Here is a 19,167-nt window from a genome sequence, read left to right on the forward strand (position 1 = left end):
TTGATGCCCTCTTTGCACTGCCTGAATGTGGGGGCTGTGCAGCGTCCTGCCCAGCGCTGGTGTAGATTAGAGCAGCCCCAGGGCTGTTGTCACTCCGGCTCTGCCCCCCAGGCAAGCAGGGACAGTGCACTCCTCCCGCACCCCCCGATGCTGGAGGCGGGGCAGGGGCAGGGGCAGAGCCCTGATACCAGTTGCATTCTGGCTGGGAAGACCCCTGGGTAAAGGGGTGGAGATTCTCAGGGGGCCAGTTCTGCCCCCTTTATGATGCCCTCTTGCGTGTCTGCCCCTTTTTAGGGGCCTGATGGAGGCAGCAGCCAGTTTGTGCTCGGTGGAGATGGCGCTTTGCAGAGGAGAGACGCACGCTGTGCTCTCTCTGGATTCTTGTGATCGGTGTTTCCCATGTTCTAAAACAGCTAGTCATGCGGACTGGAGGTCTGAGGGAAGAGCCACAGGGAGCCAACCCAAAGCTTATGTAGGGGGGAAGTGTATCAAAGGCCCTTATCTGACCCCAGTCACCGTAGCATCTGAGCACCTCACAGCCCTCCTGTGAGGCAGCGGCAGCTGGGGAAACTGAGGCAGGGGATTAAACCCAGGACACTCAAGGCTGGCGTCCTCACCACCAGGCCGTCCTTCCCCTCTATCCTAATAGGAACCCTGCTGTGGATACCTTTTACACTGGGGTGGCCAATGCTCTTGGGTGCCTAATAGATTTTTGCTCTTAGGAAGCTTTGTTTGTGGGCTCTTGGGTACACCCCTTGGGCGTTCCCGGGATTGTCCCCTTTGTGGGTGCCCCCTCCCTGCTGAGGCTTAGCCGGGGAGCTGTGCCGGCACCCTCGGGCTCCAGGGCACTAAATACGGCGCTTTTGTTCTCCTGCACTGCGCATTGATCCGCCCGCCCTGTGACAACAGCTTTATCCCTGCCCGAGCGTGTGATCAATCGCTGCCCGCTTTCCCCGTCGAGGGGGTTATGGTGCAGCAGGGACAGTCGCTCCTTGGGACGTTAGCGACTGGATGCTGTACAATGCCAAGGACTCTCGGCGCTACAGGGCAGGGGCTTTTTGTTGTGTCTGTACAGCGCCTAGCGCCCCCGGGTCCTGGTCCATGACTGGAACCCCTAGGTGCTACCACAGTGCGGATGCAAAGAATGGCTCCTTGCCCTTGTTTTGATACACAGCTGGTGGATAATTGGGGCCTGTTTCCACTGGCTGGCAGGGAGTTGTAAACCAGCTTTGAATGGGGCCATGCCCATTGGCCAGGTCTACGTTAGGAAAGTGGGGTTAACTAGAGCGTATTAAAACCCTGGTGTAGGCAAGATGTGATGGTAATGCATGTCCGCTAATGGGGGGTTAGCCCTTGGCTCTGCCCCCTCCCCCCCCAGTCTGCCCCCAAAGTTGACCCTGACCAGGTGATGTTTAAAATCTGTGTGTGCAATATACACAAGGCAAAATATACCCTAACATCAAGCCCCCGTGTGTGTGTGTGTGTCTGTGTGTGTGGCGCCGCCCACTCCAGGCCCGAGTTGGATGCACTGAAGGCCCCTTGGACACGGCTCTGGCCGTGGCCAGGGACCTTTGCAGAGGGCAGAAATTCAAGGTGCGCCCGCTTTGATGCCCCTGCATGCCGGAGCTGATGAGACCCCGACCCCCTGAGCACGGCATGTCTCTGGCTCTAAGCAGTTGAGGGGCAATTGGAAGCCATTTGATTTCTTAGAACCAGTACAACCAGTTGGCATGCAATTATACCAGTGCAAAGGTGCCTTGTCCCAGAGCGGCTTATTCCTCTTCCCATATGGGAATAGCCGTATCCCTATAAACACCTGCATGCCCATAGAACTCATCCACACTAAGGGGTTTGTACGGCTTTAACTACTGGTGTAGTTAAACCAGGACTGTGGGAAGGGGAAGGAGGGGGGACAAGGCCTCCCTCTGTCTCAGCCCCTTCCCCATCCCTCCCCTGGTAACAAAAATCTCCTCTCCTCTGTCATTAACAAGATCTTTAACATCCTGCTTCTAATTCTTCCCCCTACCACCACCACTTTGTTGGCCTGGGAGAATTTGGATGTCTGGTGGTGGTTTGTTTTTTTAAAAGCATCTTTTCCCTGATCTGTATTTATAAGGGGGTGTGTGTGTGTGAATTTTAGGGGTTTTTTTGTTTGCAATCTCTGTTCCCCTCACATCAAAGGCTAGGTTGTATTTGCCATCTGCCTCTTTTGGAATGTTACCTAACTCTTCAAGTCTGCAGCTGCCCAGAACAAGGGACGCAATCGAACTCCCACATTACAACCGAATAGCAACTATCCAGTAATGAGAAGGGGAGGCTGGTTTTGTGGTTTTAAAACATGGGACGCGGAGTCTGGAGATCTGGGGTCTAGTCCTGAACTGGCCTCTGACTCATTGTGTGACCATAGACCAGTGACTTAGTGTTTCTGTATCTTATCTGCCCAGTGACAAGGCGTAATTCCTTGTGGTAAAGTGTTTGAGCAGCTCAGATGAGAGATGGCAAAGCAGGGCTGGCATTTGACCAGTAGTAGGTATTTCTGGCGCTGGGGGGGGGGGGGGGGGGGGGCCGGAAAGGCCCAGCCACACACACTGCAGCCGCTTGGCCACGGATCTGTGACTTAACTTCACAATAGCCTCAGCTGGCCTGTGATCTCACTCAGTCACATGCAGGACCCTCTGTTAGTTCTCCATTTACAGAGTGCTGGCCCACGGTTTGGGTGGGCCCCCAACTCCCCTGGCGGCTAGAAAGCATGGCTTTGGGTCTGTGACTAGCAGCTATGTCAGTTTCATGTTCTTCCTACCAAAGTTAGAGTAGGTCACAGTTCACGGCTTTTATCGCCTATTACTACTCTCCAGGGATCCCAGAGCTCTTTAGGACAGCTGCAGGGGGAACTTTCTTGCCACCACTGAAATGCAGCCACCTCTGGGGTGGAATGTGGCAAGTGTTAACAGCACACAACAACATGACAGATTAGCACAGAATGTTTAAAAAAATATGTTGGACGCTACAAGGGGAATTTATGGAGGCATAAAATAATTAGCAAAGTTGGAACTTTCACCCGGGCTAAAGTAGTTAGATAGGGTCTGCTTCAAATGGAATCATTGCAAAGAGCTAGAATGTTTGTTTGTTTTTTTGACATCCAGAGCAGTCAGATTTGCCCCCCCTCTCTTTTTTCAGTGAAGTGGTGTTAGGTTGCAGAGGTCTGTTTCTCTCATCAGCTCCTGAGACAGTTGCACATTTGAGGCATGGATTGCATCATTGGCTGGATAATTGACCATCCAGTCAGCAAAAAATCACAGGCAGGGCAAAGAGGAAAGAATCTAACTTGTTCTAGGAATTGTGTTAAAGAGCTAATCCTTGGAGAACTGGCTGGGAATTCTCCCAATCCAACTGAACTTGGAAACCCAGGGGAAACTTTTGTATTTAAAGTCTCTTTCCTGTTGTTGCCAGTTCTCACGGTACTGGGTGTTTTGGCATAAAGCCCCAGCTGCTGGAGTCATGTGAATCTCAACTTTGGTTTAAAATAGAAATAGTTTCTAGCACTTGTGGTGGCAGAGAAGAGTTTAAAAATGTGAATCCGAAAGGTTCTGAAACCAGAAGACCAGTTGAAAGAAGCCAACATTTTGGTTTTTTCTTTTACAAAAATCTCATTTTTGTGGGGGCCTGACTCATGATTTTTGAATGCTCGGGGTTAGTGATGCTGCAACATCCCATCCCCCTAAATTCTCCCTGCCATTTCAGTTAAACATGCTCCTCGTCAGGAAGAGCCCTGCTGGGGTGTTGCGTGGTGTGACACGGCACTGCGGCATCCCACCCCAGAGATGGCGGCTTGTCACTGGCAACGTATAGAAGAACAACAAACTTTTTTTCCCCTCTTGCACCTTTCAGCTCCCAATCGCTCAGTGTACAAACACTCACTGCCTGTTGCAGGGGGGTAACCGCTTATCTAAATTCCCTCTCTCTGTTGTTCAGTAAGGACTTAGAGGGGTCTTGATATTTGCCCTCAACCACTGTAACCCGTACAAGGGCCTTGAAAGGGCTTGATAAACACTGGGGTCGGTTTCACCCCAGTGCATCAGTCCTGGTACCCAAGACACTCTGCAGGTAAAGCCTGGGGCATGAGAGCTTATGCCAACCTCCTGTTCTGGGGTAAATCTAACCTCAACCTTCTTGTCCCCATGTCACAGAGGGCACAGGGAGGGGGAAGTGACTTGCCCAGCGATGGCACTGGGCAGAGAACCCAGGAGTCCTGGCTCCCGGTCCACCACACCCCCTCCCTGAGAGGTCCTTACTTGCCTCTTATTTTACAATACACACCGTAGGGCAGATTCAGACCCGTGGAAGGCAGCAAACTTTGCAGGGGATAAGAGCTGTCTGGGTTAGAGGGGCTAGGTTTGCTTGTTGGTGGGGGAGTCTCTCCCCACGGTCCTGCTAGCCCCTCCCCACGACACTGAGGCCTGTCCCTGCACAGCCCTCGCAGGCCAGCTGAGCTGGGGCATTGGCCACGAAGGCTGGTAAAGCCCCCGGCGCCTCCATCGCGTGCATCTTCGGCAAGTGGCATTGCAAGGGGGACCCGTCTGGAGCGAGTGCTGAATCCCTGCCCGGCTCGCTCACCATCTGGTGCCCAGCCCCTGCAGCGGGTGGGGAGGCTTGTTGCTCGGCAGCAGGGGGCCGGGGGCCTCTCCAAACCAGGTGGCACTCGCCTCGCCCCAAGCCCTGGCACGGCGAGATGCAGATTGCAGCCAGCGCCAGCCCCAGTGCCAAGCATTCCAAGGGGAATTCTCCCCCCCCACCCCAAGGGGAGTGCAGATGGTGGTGACACACACCCCCACCCTCCCTTGTTCGGGGGGAGGGTCAGTTTCACATGAGAATCTGTAAGCAGCTGGTAGAGGCTTCCCGGGAGATGCACCAAGTCTCCTGCCCCAGCTGGCAATGTGCCGTCTAGGGAACTATGCTCCCCAGCTGCAGGGGAGTAGGGATGACAGGGTTTGCAGCCGCCCCGGCGTAATTCAGGCCTGTCTGGGTTGCTGGAGCCTACACAGAGTGTGCCCAGCTCATAGAATATCTGGGTTGGAAGGGACCTCAGGAGGTATCTAGTCCAACCCCCGGCTCAAAGCAGGACCAATCCCCAACTACATCATCCCAGCCAGGGCTTTGTCAAGCCTGACCTTAAAAACCTCTAAGGAAGGAGATTCCACCACCTCCCTAGGGAACCCATTCCAGTGCTTCACCACCCTCCTAGGGAAATAGTGTTTCCTAATAGCCAACCTAGACCTCCCCCACTGCAACTTGAGACCATTACTCCTTGTTCTGTCATCTGGTACCGCTGAGAACAGTCTAGATCCATCCTCTTTGGAACCCCCTTTCAGGTAGTTGAAAGCAGCTATTAAATCCCCCCTCATTCTTCTCTTCTGGAGACTAAACAATCCCAGTTCCCTCAGCCTCTCCTCATAAGTCATGTGCTCCAGCCCCCTAATCATTTTTGTTGCCCTCCGCTGGACTCTTTCCAATTTTTCCACATCCTTCTTGTAGTGTGGGGCCCAAAACTGGACACAGTACTCCAGATGAGGCCTCACCAATGTCGAATAGAGGGGAATGATCACATCCCTTGTCACCAATGTCGAATAGAGGGGAATGATCACGTCCCTCGATCTGCTGGCATACCTCCGGGATGGGCACCTTTATGGTGGAGAGTCTCTGGTGTGGCCGGAGATGAGAAGCTACTTCTGTCTGGGGCCAGAGGACATAGTTTCTCAGCGCAAAGGCTCGCGGTCTGCAATACACCAGGCCTTGCCGGATCTACTCATCCACCCACAGGATGGGGAGCTTTCACCTGGAGCCTCAACCCTTGTTTGGCCTCCGTCCTGAGAGACCCCTGCCCACCAGGAGCTCAATGCCGGGGTAGCGGCAGGCAGGAGGTGGGAACCGGCTGTGGCAGCAGCCAGATGGCCAGGGTGCGGTGATGTCGCTGGGTGGATCTGATCCTCCGCAGCAGAGAAGGGAGGAAAATACGGTGTCATGGTGGGAAACTGACGTGTATTGATGCTCGGCAGGGCAGAGCAGCACAGGCCTGGCTCAGCCTGTCCAAGGGGAGGTTACAGAATAACACCGCACCCTCCTGATGAGCTCCAACGCTGAGGTCCTGAGTGAGGATGGGTCATTAAAGATCCCTCTGCACTTCCTGGCCTTGGGAGGAAGCATAGCCTTGTGGTTAAGGTACCGGACTGGGATTCAGGAGGTCTGGGTTCAGTTCCCAGCTTTGGCTCTGACCTTGGGGAAGTCTTGTCTCTGCTTGATGCCTCAGTTTCCCCTCTTATCCTCTGTTTAGACCCTGAGCTTTTCAGAGCAGGGACTGTCTGTGTACATACAGCACCTAGCGTAATAGAGTCCTGGGATCAGATCTCGTGATATAAATAAGAAGACTGTTAACCTCTTGGATCCTGGCTAAATTCCACTTCTACTCACTACATTCTGTCTCCTTGCTGTTTCAGTTGAACATGATTTTTCTTCAGCCTTCGCTCTGAAGCAGTGTTGCATTGTTTCTCTGCACGGTTAAAGTTGCTGCATCTTGCCCCAGAGGTGGCTGCATTTCAGTGGTGGACAAAGTATATAACAATAACAAACTTTGCACCGGCACCTTTCCCTTGTGGCTTTAGAACCCTGGATACATTGTTATCCCATTTTACTAGTTGAGGGCACAGGGGGCTCCCAGCCCCTGATCTGACCACTAGGCAAAGCTCCTTCCCAGAGCCAGCAAGAGAAACCAGGAGTCCTGACTCCCAGACTCATGTTATATGCCTTCTAGACAGCACTCCAGGCTGGGACTAGGACCTAGCAGTCCTGCTCTAACCACTAGGCCATAATGCCAGCTCAACCCTTATCTCAGAGGGGTTTTAATGAGGCCCTTAAAGCGGGCTGAGACCCTGGAATGGGGCAGTGCTGTTACTTTGGTGTCCGGTCTAAACTCACCTCTCTTTCTCTTCCAGCCTGCAATGTCGCCATTCACAACCGCTGCAAGGACACCCTGCCCAATTGCACCAAGGTCAAGCAGAAGGTGAGCAGCCCGTGGGGCTGAGGAGGGGCTGAGACCTGGGGGGGTGGGTGGTCCCCATCACCTCTCTTGAGCACTGGGTGAGTAAATGAAATTAATAGGCAGCAGGTTTAAAACAAACAAAAGGAAGTATTTCTTCACACAACGCACAGTCAACCTGTGGAACTCCTTGCCAAAGGATGTTGTGAAGGCCAAGACTATAACAGGGTTCAAAAAAGAACTAGATAAGTTCATGGAGGATAGGTCCATCAATGGCTATTAGCCAGGATGGGCAGGAATGGTGTCCCTAGCCTCTGTTTGCCAGAAGCTGGGAATGGGCGACGGGATGGATCACTTGATGATTCCCTGTTCTGTTCATTCCTTCTGGGGCACCTGGCATTGGCCACTGTCGGAAGACAGGACACTGGGCTAGATGGACCTTTGGTCTGACCCGGTAGGGCTGTTCTTTGGTTCTTAGGGAGCTGTTCCCCACCAGATCACCAGCTCCAGTCTGCTTTAGTAGTTCCCTTTCGTGCAAGGAGCTGGCTGATTGTCCGACTCAGCTAGGAAGCTCTGCTCTCCCCTCCGGAGGGCAGGGCGGAGGCTCGTAGGTAGGGGGCGCTCTGTGGGGGGAAGCTCGCCCCACATGCTCACCCCTTTGTGCCCACTGTGAATTAATGGGACGGAGGCGCCTAAATACCTTTAAACATTGGCCCTGGGGGACTATTCTGAGTGCAGTTTCCTTCAGCAGCACTAAATGCAACTGCAAGTTAGCTGGAGGGTGTGGGGGGAGCGTGTGTGCGTGCACACCCCTGTTCTATCACCAGAAGCTCGGTGAGATAATCTGGCTCATCCCCTTTCGCCCTCTGCCCCCAGCAACAGAAAGCCGCCGCGCTGAAGAACAACTCGGCGCTGCAGAGCGTGTCCCTGCGGAACAAGAGTAAGTGAGCCAGGGGGCCGAGTGCCGGTGTGGCTGGTGAGGGCGGGGAGCGATTTGTTTCTATTAAAGGAATTGGATTAGTGGGCAGTGAGCGAGGTCTACTGGTTGGAGCAAGGGGGGCCGGGACGGCGTGGGGGCCGGGGGGTTAGAGCAGGTAGATGGGAGTCTGGACTCCTGGGTTCTGTTCCCGCCCTGGGAAGGATTGTGAGGTTTTTTGGATCAGAACAAGGGGATCTGAGACAGGATCTGGAGGTTCTGTTCTCAGCTTTGGGAGAGGAAGGGGGGACTAGTGGTTGGAGCAGGAGACTGGGAGTCAGGACTCCTGGGTTCTACTCTCAGCTATGCTGCTGAAGAGGGCCGAGTCAATAGCGCATGATAGCCTGGGGGGGGCTGCAGTGCTAAAGCTGGCGGTGTTTCTCCGTCCGTCCCCCCCCCCCTTATGTGAGCGGCCCATGTGGTGTTCCTGTCCCTTTAACTCTCCATCTCGAAGCAGCAGGATGGGGAGGGGCAGCCCTAGTCTTCCAATCCTCAGGTTTGAAATCGCTGGACTTCCCCCACCCCCAGGTTTGGATCCCAGTTGGGCCATCCAAGACCTTTGTCTGCCCCAGGGAAATAAATTGTTCCATGCCTGGTACTCCCCTCCTGGCAGACCCACAGGGCCACGAAAGGTCCCGTGGCCCTAGTGGCAGGGCTGGCCTTAGTCCCCTTGACCCAGACGTCCCACCGCAGCGTGCTGCGTTCCAGTTGGCAGCTGCCCGCCCCAGAGGTGGCCGCATTCCAGCAGCGCTATGTGTGTCGTTCGCAAAGTGCTCTGGGCCATCCGGAGAGGAAGCTGCCCCGGCTGCTATTGATCAGAATCTGAGCAGGGGGAGGCGATAACCACGCCGTTGTCTCGCGAACAGGGCCGTGTTCAAGCATCAGCCCTTCAGGACCCGGCAAACTGACCCAGCGTGGCTTCCCTGCCCGGTTTGCTGAGCTGAGGTGCCCGTGACACGCACACAGTGTTCGGCTGCATAGGGATACCCCCCTGCAGCACCGGTCGCCCCATCGCACAGGGGGCGCAGCAGAGTGAGAGGGGCTGCGGGGGAAGTGACAAGAACCTGGCAGGAGGCTGGGGGGAGGAAGAGGGCAGGTTATACAAGAGGACGAAAAGCGAATGGGTTAGAGAAGGTGCATCAGCAGCTTGTGTTCAGCATTGGGCCCGTCTCCCACAGAAGGGGAGCTCACACGGGGAGGAGCCGCGGCAGAAGATGCCCCCCTGAATTGCCCCCTACCCAAGCCTCAGGGCTGGTCTAGCGGGGTTCGGAGCTTCCTGGCCTCGGTGCTCTTTGCCCTTCCTGCCCATCAGCCACGGGGCTTCTACCCCCCTGATTGACTCCAGGAACTGCCCAGGGCCCTGCAGGGTGCCTGCCCCCTGTGAGTCTTGTCCATGGCACCCCGACTGCATGGAGCTGCTAACAGAGCCCAGGTGCTCTGCGGAGATGGGGCTACGCTGCCCCCTCCTGGCTTGACATGGATACTGCACCCGGAGGCAGTGGAGGCGGCTTTCTCCCCAGGAGAGAGGTTTTCCACCCCGCCTAAGATGTAGATCCCCTCTTGAATGATCTGCTGCGATTACATCCAGCCTCCCCTGCAGGCAACTGTGGAGAACGCCAGCGGATCGTTTCTCCGGGAGGGGGGGCTGTGAAGTTCCTGGGGTCTGCAGCGCTCGGAGCTGGCTCTCAACTCCACCAAACGTTAACCGTCCCGAGGAGGGTGCGGGCGCCCCCAGGCTGCACTCTGTGCCGGTGGAGTCACCCGTTCACGCCAGCTGGGGCACTGGCCCCTCAGCGCCACGCGCAGAGGGTGAAATCCTGGCCCGTATGGAATCGGTAGCACCGCTCCCACTGACTTCACTGGGGCCAGACTGTCCCACGTGCCCCACGGCTCTGAGCCGTTCACGTGTGCGCTGCGTACCCTATGGGACAGGGTCTGGATTCCAGCCCCAGCCTGTTACCTGCACAAAATTCTCTATTACTCACACACTCAAGGGCATCCACCTTTACCTAGTTCCTAGGGCTCCAGGCGAAAAGCACTTAACTTTACCCCTCCGTGGGCTCTGGGCAAACACCCTTTCCCTGTGGACTCAGGGCAAAATCTTTTGCGGGGTCTTTTACCGGTGAAAGAGCCTTACACAGTAATATCCTACATCACCTCTATTCATTAACAATCACCCAAACCAGACTGCACACGCTACACAGACAGGGCTCACCGCTCCCAATAAGACAGATGACCTTTTCTTCATGGCCAGTCAGGATCAGGTCCATCTGGGGGACTTCAGTCTCTGCACGGCGTCCTTGGCAGAGTGTTGAGGTCTGGCCGCTCTGATCTTTGGGGTTGTGTCCTGGAGTTGGTTCCCAAAGAACTTCCTTGTGGACCCCAGTTTATAGAGTGAAATTTGAGTCCTTCTTAACCAATCGTTTATACTAAAATTTTACTAACCAATCTTAACATAGCATAACAAAATTCTTTAACCAGTCCTACCCCACCGTCTTCATTCGTTTACACCTAGCAACATTAATTACATAATAGACAGAAACAATCAAAGAACCAGACAGAGACCGTGCAGATAAACAATAGGGAAGTGCAACAGAGGGTCCTGTGGCACCTTTAAGACTAACAGAAGTATTGGGAGCATAAGCTTTCGTGGGTAAGAACCTCACTTCTTCAGATGCAAGTCAGGGAATAGGGGGACCATACAGACAAAAAAATAAAGAAATGTGGATTTCACAACCACAACTCTTGAGAAGTGATTTCTTGCCAGACAGATGCTGTCAAACTAAGTTTTTCTTTAACCATCTCAAGATCTGTTTCTTTACCTGGTGATAGTGGGGGCCATTAGGACGGGGGTCTCCTTCTTAACAGCCTGATCTTCGTGTTTTCAGGGCTGGTGCAACCCATTAGGCGACCTAGGTGGTCGCCTAGGGCGCTGCAATTTGGGGGGCGGCGACCGTGGCGGTATTTCCGCGGCGGGACCTTCCACCGCCTCTGTGGGGGGGGCGGCATTTCGGGGCGGGACCTTCTGCCGCCTAGGGCGGCGGAAAAGCTGGCGGCGCTCCTGAGTGTAACTTAGACGGAATAGGAGGATGTGACTTCCTGCGAACGGCTGCTGCTTGGCTCCTCTTTTAATCTGGCTGCAGACGAAGGCTTCAGGCCTTACAATAGGGCTGCAGACAGAGGCCTTCTCCTTCCCGGCCGAGCTGCCTGCCCGTGCCAGGAACAGGCGGGGAAGACTAGAGAAGATGGCCTGGTGGTTAGAGACTAACCTGGGACTCGTTAGACCGCGGTTCAATTCCCTGCTCTGCTGGAGACTCTGAGCTGAGGCTAGTCACTGAGGGCCAAATTTCTGAGTGTATTTAGGTGCCTAACTCCCATGGGAGTTACCGTTAAAAATCAGGGGCCTAACTCTCTGCGCCTCAGCCCCCCAGCTGTGCAGTGGGGATCCTGGCACAGGATAGATGCTCAGGCCCTATGGTGATAGGGGGCCAGATTAGCACTGCGGATGGATAGGGCAAAGCAGAGGCCTTGAGCTTGTGCCAAGCTCGGATCCCAAACGTTCTCTCTTTCTGGTTTTCCCCTCCCTCTCCTAGCCACCTGCTCCAACCCCTAGTCCCCACACTCTTCCCCGGAGCAGGGGAGCGCTCGCCCGCTGGGCACGGCTTCGGGGAACCACGGGTTGCACTGGACAGGGTTGCGTCCCTAGCACGGATGCTGCCCCCAAGTATTTCCTGTGGCGGATGTGTTGGCCGGGTCCTGCCCGGCGGGGACCCACGTGCTGTGGTCTGGTTCTCGATGCCTCAGTGAGACTCTTAACTGGTCAAGCCATGCCGGGGTGGGCTCGTCAGTGGGACCCAGTGCCCCAGCTCACGGTGCCCGTTTGTTCCTTCTCTCTGCAGCGACCACAAGGGAGCGTCCCAACTCGGCCATCTACCCCGCCGAGAGCTTCCGCCAGACCCTGCTGGGCTCCCGCCGGGGGCGGCCCGCCCTGTCCCTCTCCAAAAGTGTCTCCACCACCAACATCGCAGGGTAAGTGCCGGGGCGAACGGGGTCTGGTGGTTGGATCACGGGATCAGGAATCAAGACTCCTGGGCTCTTTTCTCAGCTGTGAGCGGGAGTGGTGTCTAGTGATCAGAGCAAGGGGGCTGGGAGGTAGGACTCCTGGGTTCCATTCCCAGCTTTGCCACTGGCTTTCCCCATCTGCCCGTCTCCTCCTAGTGCCTGGGTTCCCAGCTGTGGGAAATTGACTGTCTGGCTGGCACGGTGCGTGGCCAGGAGCTGCAGTGTTTTCGTTTCCTGTCCGGGGGGCTTTCTCTGACCCTGGATTCTCCCGCTGTCTCCCTCCAGGAACTTCAATGACGAGTCTCCCCTGGGTCTCCGGCGCATCCTATCCCAGTCCACCGACTCCCTCAACATGCGCAACCGGACGCTGTCGGTGGAGTCGCTGATCGACGAAGGTGCGAGCGCTCTGCCGGGCTCTAGGCAGGGCACATCGGGGTGCCGCTCGATCTGTCTCGGGTTGGGCAGTGACTAGAGATGGGCACCGCCTCACTGTTGGTGGGAGAGCTGAGGTGGCGGGCCTTGGCACTGCAGGGGCGGTGGGTTCTGGGCTATGCAACGGGGGGGGTCATTGGCGCTGGAGCAAAGGGGGCAACTTCCCCCTGGACTTATCATAGGCCCGTATGCTTCGCTTCCTCCCCGCCGCCCTGCCTTCTCGGGGTATAATAGAACATAGCCCATGATTCTGTCTGCTGGCACAATGCGTCACCTCCCCCCCAGTTCTGAAACGACACCCCCATGTGCTGGCGCCAGCAGGGCAGAGCCTGGTGCTGGGTGGGAGCATTGCCCTGCCCCCGCTCTCCTGTTCTGTGCACACACGCCCCCCTCCTGGGGCCGGGCTCCCCCCTGACTGGCCATTCTCCCCCACCCCAGGGGCCGAAGTCATCTACAACCAGCTGATGAGCACCTTCGAGACGGACGAGCAGGACTTCGCGGCCGACTCCTGGAGCCTGGCGGTCGATAACAACTACCTGCAGCAGCACAAGAAGGAGGTGATGAAGCGCCAGGACGTCATCTACGGTGAGCCCTGGCCCCCTGCGCGCTGCTGGGACTCGGTTCTGCTCCCCGCCCTGCCCGTTTCCGTCCCGGGAGCGCGGGGCTCCTCCCTATTCCCAGGCTCGGCAGCCCTGGTGGGTCAGGGCGTGGGCCTGGGACCCTTTATCTCCCTATCCTTGCTTGGGGAGGGGCCGAGCAGATGGCTGGTGCGCAGGCCAGGACTCCTGGGTTCTATCCTCACCTCCCCCTCTCCGTGCCTCGAAGGCGAGCGGCCCGCAGGGGATAAAGCCCCTGTCCCTGCCGCCAGGAGCTCACAATGCAGGGGCCTGATTTCCGCTTGCTCGCGATGTGGGCGCGAGACCCAGCCAAGCCGGGATGACGGTGATTTTAACCCCACCTTGGGCTCGGCTATGGGGCCGGGCGAGGATGGAGTCAGCCCCGGGGGTCGTTACAGAGCAGCTGATTCACTGGGGCGTCCCAGCACCAGAACCAGGGAGCTGCGGGGTTGAGCGCGCCAGTGCCCAGGGCTGGAGCTGAGGACCCAGGCTGCCCAGCCAGGGGCTGGGTCGGAGTCTGGTCCTCGGTGGGCACGTAGCACTGCCTTGGGGCGCCTGCCCCTGCCCCTAGGGGGCTGCCGTGGGGTCTCTGGCTCTGCCTCTCATCTCCCTGTCTCGCGCCCCTCCCCAGAGCTGATCCAGACCGAGATGCATCACGTCCGCACCTTGAAGATCATGACCAACATGTTCCGCAAGGGGATGCTGGAGGACCTGCAGATGGACCCGGCCCTGGTGCAGAGCGTGTTCCCCTGCGTGGACGAGCTGAGCGAGATCCACGACCGCTTCCTCATGCAGCTGCTGGAGCGGCGCAAGGAGTCGCTGGCCGCCGACAGCAACAAGAACTTCGTCATCCACCGCCTGGGGGACGTCTTGATCCAGCAGGTGGTGTAGGCTGGGCGAAGGCCGGATGGGAGACGCAGGGACATTGGAGCGGGGTGGGTGGGTCAGTAGGGGGCGCGCTCCCCTCTGCGTCAGTGCAGACCACAATGCCCCAGCATGGCGCTAGGGGGCGCTGTGCTGCAGGGAGCGGGGTGGGGGGCTCAGCAGGGGGCGCTCTCCCCTCTGCGTCAGTGGGGTGACCGCTGTGCTGTAGCACAACACTAGGGGGCGCAGTGCTGCAGGGAATGTGTGGGTTTCCGCCAGGGGGTGCTGACTGCACTTCCCCAGCATGATGCTAGGGGGCGCTGTGCTGCCAGGCCCAGGGCGGGGACCCAGCAGGGGGCGCTGTGCTGCGATAACGAGCTCATGGCACAAGTCAGGGTGTTAACTCCACTAATTAACATTCTGCCTCCCTAGCACCCCCTCCCTCCCCAGCAGTTCCCTCTGCCGGGGGCGGGGGGGAGAGATCAGTGCACATTCCCAGCTGTTGGCGTCATGGCACTGTACAAGCAGTGGCCGGATCTCCTGCCCCCCAGAGGCGGCTGCAGTTCCGCGGTGGGGGAGGGGGAAGCGGGCCCTGCGTGTGCTGGTTCTCCCGGCTCTCTGCAGCAGCGCTGGGTGGCGATGCCTGATGATCTCTCTCTCTCTCTCTCTCTCTCTGCCCTCCGCAGTTCTCCGGCCCCAGCGCCGAGCAGATGAAAAAGGCCTATACGGAGTTTTGCAGCCGGCACAACAAGGCTGTGAAGCTCTACAAGGAGCTGATCGCCCGGGACAAAAGGTTCCAGCAGTTCATACGGGTGAGTCCCTGCCCGGCCTCCATCCGGAGCCACAACGGGGTATAGGCTGAGCGCAGGGTTGGCCCCACCTTGGCGAGCCGGGCTCCTGGAGCACCCAGGGGCCTGGCAGAGGTGTGAGGCTGGCGTGACTCTGACCTGGGGGGAGCTATTGACCGGAGCGGGCGCTGGGAGGGGTCAGGAGATCTGGCTTCTGTTCTCGGCTCTGCTGCTAACCATGGCCAAGTCCCTTCCCCTCTCTGTGCCTCAGTTTCCCCATCTGTGTAGAGGATCATGGAGCTTATCCTGTCTGTGGGGCAGTGTGCCATTGACTGAGCAGTGACCTGAGGCCGGGGAACCCCTGGGCCGGGCTCTGAGCTGACGTCTGATCCTTGTCCCCATCTCCCCTCCCAACAGAGGCTGACCCGCTCCTCAGTGCTGCGCCGGCACGGGGTGCAGGAGTGCATCCTGCTGGTCACCCAGAGGATCACCAAGTACCCCGTCCTCATCGACCGCATCCTGCAGAACTCCAAAGGTGAAGGGGCTCCTGGAAGGAGGGGCTGGGGGGATTCAGGGGCTTGGGCCAAGCTGGGGGCATGGGGCACCCAGGCTAGGCATAGAAGGGGATTGAGGGAGATGCGCAGAGTTGGGGGCATGGGAAACCCAGGGCGGGAATGGGGATTGAGGGGCAGCAGCGGAGCTGGGGGCGGTGGGGAACCCAGGGTGGGAATAGAAGTGGATTGAGGGGGCTGCAGGTCAGGATCGAGGGACACGGGCAGACCTGGGGGCGTGGGGAACCCAGGGCGGGCATAGAAGGGGATTGGGGGGGTTGCAGGTTGGGATCAAGGGACATGGGCAGAGCTGGGGGCGTGGGGAACCCAGGGTGGGAATAGAAGTGGATTGAGGGGGCTGCAGGTCAGGATCGAGGGACACGGGCAGAGCTGGGGGCGTGGGGAGTGCCCTGCGTGCCCGGCTCAGCTACTGGGGAAGGAGCTGCCCTGACTCCTGGCGCTGTCCCCTCCCTTCCCCAGGGAACGAGGTGGATCAGCAGGACCTGGGCACGGCCCTGACGCTGGTCAAGGACCTGATCTCGGCCATCGACCAGGAGGTGCACCAGTCCGAGAAGAACGCGCGGCTGCAGGAGATCTACGGGCGCGTGGACGGGCGGTCCAAGGCCCGGCTGGAGTGGGAGGGCCACAGCGCCTCCTTCTGCAAAGACGAGTTGCTGCGCCGGAAGCTGGTGCACGACGGATGCCTGCTGTGGAAGACGGCGGCCGGGCGCTTCAAAGGTGCGGGCCGGGGGGGGAGTCCCTGGGGGAACCTGGAACATCCACATGGGCTTGATTTTCCCCGCCCCCCAAAGCCCAGCCTGAAGCCACGCCGCCTCCCAAGTGTGGCTGCTCCCCGGGGTGTCCCTGCCCAGCTCCCCGTTCCTTCTGCTGCCGGCGGAGGCTCCATCCCCCTCCCTTTGTGGCCTGGCTGAGGCTGATCGGAGATTCCCATCGCCCGCAGGCCCCTCACCTTGATGCCTTTGTGTTCTTCCTCTTGCTCACAGATGTCCTGGTCCTGCTGATGACCGACGTCCTCATTTTGCTCCAGGAGAAGGACCAGAAATTCACCTTCCCTGCCCTGGTGAGCTGCTGCTGGTCCCTCCGGCTTCTCATCCTCTGCCACAGGGCCGGCCAGAAACAGCTGGGCCTCCTGGCAAAAGGGCTGGCTTAGCTGGGGCTCAGGGCACACGGCTAGGTGTCAGGACTCCTGGGTCCCATCTTACCGCAGGAGAGCCCCTTGCCGGAGCTCTGCCTCAGTTTCCCCAGCTGTAAACAAACCTGATGTGATCCTGACCCGCTCCCGCCAGGGGCCGTTGGGAGGGGGAATTCATTGGCATTGGGAGCATCTCCAGTGGTAGGCGCTGTGTGAGCGAAGCGTTGTGACCCGGCCTGGCTCGTAGCCCGGTGGTCTCTGCGTCTGCTCCGTTGCTCTCTGGGTCGCTTTTTTGCGGCTATCGCTGTTGTTTATATGGCAGTGGAGAGGGGCCCATTGCACCGACCCAGCGAGAGTCAGTCCCTGCCCCAAAGCTACATGGAAAAGGCAAAGGCTGGGAGGGGAAACCGAGGCACGGCGGGGGTAGGGATTTGCCACCCAGCGGGTCAGCAGCAAAGTTGGGAACAGTCGATGTCCGGCGTCCCATCCGGTGCCTGACCCAATAAACGGGTTACTCTGGTAGATCTGCTGCGCCCGGCTTAGTAAACCGCGGCTCTGTCTGCCCTGCAGTCCGGGCAGACAGACCTGCCCGAGCTTTACCTGCACTAGCCTGGTGAAGACCAGCTGTGCCACCGGGACCCTGGGCACCTGCTCGCGTCGCGTCGTCTTAGCCTGCCCGTGTGCATTGCCCCTCGGACGGTGCCGGCGTTACGGTAGTGTCCGGGAGTCTCGGTCCTGGACCGGGCCCCCGTTGGGCCAGGACACAGCAGAGTGCCCCAGAGTTTCCCATCTAAGTATGACAAGAGACAGCCGGTGGAGATGGACAGACGGATGGGCTAGGAGATAAGAACTCTGCCAGTCCTCGCAGTCCTCTCTCTGCGTGAACCCCTGGGATCCCCCCATTCCCCTTCACCCTCCCTCATGGGCTGCCACACCCCCTCCCGCAGGACAAGCCAGCGGTGATCTCCCTGCAGAACCTGATCGTCCGGGACATCGCCAACCAGGAGAAGGGCATGTTCCTGATCAGCGGCACCCCGCCAGAGATGTACGAGGTCCACGCCGCCTCCCGCGACGACCGCAACACCTGGATGAAGATCATCCAGCAAACCGTCCGCCTGTGAGTGCCCCCGCCCCACGGGAGGGGGAAAGGGAGGGACTCCGTCTGCCTCCGGTCCGGCACGGGCAGGATAAAAGCTTTACTACAGCTGCCAGCAATGGGAGCCGCTTCTCCAGCTCGAGTGTCAGAAGCTGGGGCTTTTAGCACTGAAAGTTCCAGGTTCTGGTTCCGCTGTTGGCCCAAGTGGGGCCGCCCCGGGCGGGGCTTGTGTTCTGGGGGAGCCTCCCTGCACTGGGAAAGGGGGTGAGCAGTGTGGGAGGGGCAGGGAGGTGTCAAAGGTATGGGGTGGGGGGTGCCTGGGACCTCTGGGAGGTTGTAGGGGAGCGGATGAGCTATCAAACGGGTACTGGGTGGCCAGGGGGTGACCAACGTGAGCAGCCAGTGGAGGGGTGAAGATGGCATCAGAGGGAAGGGGGTGGGGGGAGAGGGGAGGGGCAGCCATCCACGTGGGCTGGGTACCTATGGAGGGGGCACTGCTGGGGTGGATCTGTGGAGCATCTGGCTGGGCGGACGGAGCCAGCTCTGATTCCCTGCCCTCAGGGAGAGGGCTGCGAGCTGGACTGGGCACGAAGGGCGTCTGTCCCTGGTGGCCAGGGGGGAGAGCGACAGTGACCTCCCCCAGGGGCAAGGGTGGAGCTCAGGCCCTCAGCGTCCGGGTGGTGCTTTGGGATCTGCAGTCGGGAGAAGGGGCTGTGGGGTCTGGGGATTTCTAGCCTGTGGCTCCAGCCCCTGACGCGGCCGATCTGCTCTAGGTGCCCCAGTCGCCAGGATTTCCCCCTGATCGAGACTGAGAGCGAGGCCACCCTGCGCAAGCTGAAAGGTAGCCCCCGCAGTGACTACCCCCCTCCCCCTCCCCGTGTGTCCCCGGCAGTCACTGGCCCTTGTGTCCCCTCCCAGCAGTCCCTGCCAGTGAGCCCTGGCCCAGCAGTAACCTCCACCCCCACCCCCTGGCCCAGGCTGCCCTGCCAGCCCCCGTCATTCATCCCCCTCCCTTCCCGTCTCCCCCAGACCAGATGGCGCAGCGGGACCAGGAGATCACGGAGCTGCTGGAGGAGAAGGTGGAGCTGTTCGCGGAAATGCTCAGCCTGCAGAGCGGCTACGAGGACCCCCCAGCCTGCCCGACCCCCCGCACCCTTTTCCGGGCCGAGTCTTTGGACGGGCCCCGCGGAGAGAAGCTGCTCCACAAAGCCATCCGCGAAGGTACCCGATGCCACGGGACTAAACACCCCCCGCTCTCAAAGTGCCCTTCCATCTAGCCCGGTATCTGGTCTCACACATTGACAGCAGCAGCTGCTTCCGAGCCAGGGGCAAGGGCTCCCTCTAGTGGACAGTTGTGGGATAACCTGCCCCCCAATGGGTCTCCTCCAAACCTCTAATAAGGATGAGTTTTAAGGCCCAAAGCAGGCAGATTTCCCCTTCCCAGTGTTCATCTCTTGTCAGGGGGAGAACAGCCGGTGCTAAGAGGGAGAGACCGGCCAAAACTTGCAGTCTGTATAGATCAGACAGACACAGGGTGGGAAAGAGGCGTTTGTATTCATTCCCCATTTTACGGATGGGGAAACTGAGGCACAGAGCCC

At 58.5% G+C, this 19,167-nt stretch overlaps 1 protein-coding gene across 2 annotated transcripts in view; it reads left to right on the plus strand.

The window, feature by feature from the left end:
* The window catches only part of ARHGEF2 (Rho/Rac guanine nucleotide exchange factor 2), a 124,745-nt gene that overhangs the window by 98,510 nt on the left and 7,068 nt on the right, over nucleotides 1-19,167 (plus strand). For both annotated transcript variants that reach the window (XM_054010806.1, XM_054010807.1), the window contains 13 exons: nucleotides 6,987-7,054; nucleotides 7,907-7,970; nucleotides 11,906-12,035; nucleotides 12,354-12,463; nucleotides 12,939-13,085; nucleotides 13,749-13,999; nucleotides 14,668-14,793; nucleotides 15,187-15,304; nucleotides 15,801-16,058; nucleotides 16,325-16,401; nucleotides 17,421-17,590; nucleotides 18,343-18,410; nucleotides 18,599-18,790. In XM_054010806.1, the coding sequence (XP_053866781.1) occupies nucleotides 6,987-7,054; nucleotides 7,907-7,970; nucleotides 11,906-12,035; nucleotides 12,354-12,463; nucleotides 12,939-13,085; nucleotides 13,749-13,999; nucleotides 14,668-14,793; nucleotides 15,187-15,304; nucleotides 15,801-16,058; nucleotides 16,325-16,401; nucleotides 17,421-17,590; nucleotides 18,343-18,410; nucleotides 18,599-18,790 (1,779 nt within the window). The remainder of the gene's footprint in view (nucleotides 1-6,986; nucleotides 7,055-7,906; nucleotides 7,971-11,905; nucleotides 12,036-12,353; nucleotides 12,464-12,938; nucleotides 13,086-13,748; nucleotides 14,000-14,667; nucleotides 14,794-15,186; nucleotides 15,305-15,800; nucleotides 16,059-16,324; nucleotides 16,402-17,420; nucleotides 17,591-18,342; nucleotides 18,411-18,598; nucleotides 18,791-19,167) is intronic.

Source organism: Malaclemys terrapin, chromosome 21, assembly GCF_027887155.1.
Source record: "Malaclemys terrapin pileata isolate rMalTer1 chromosome 21, rMalTer1.hap1, whole genome shotgun sequence".
NCBI lineage: Eukaryota > Metazoa > Chordata > Testudines > Emydidae > Malaclemys > Malaclemys terrapin.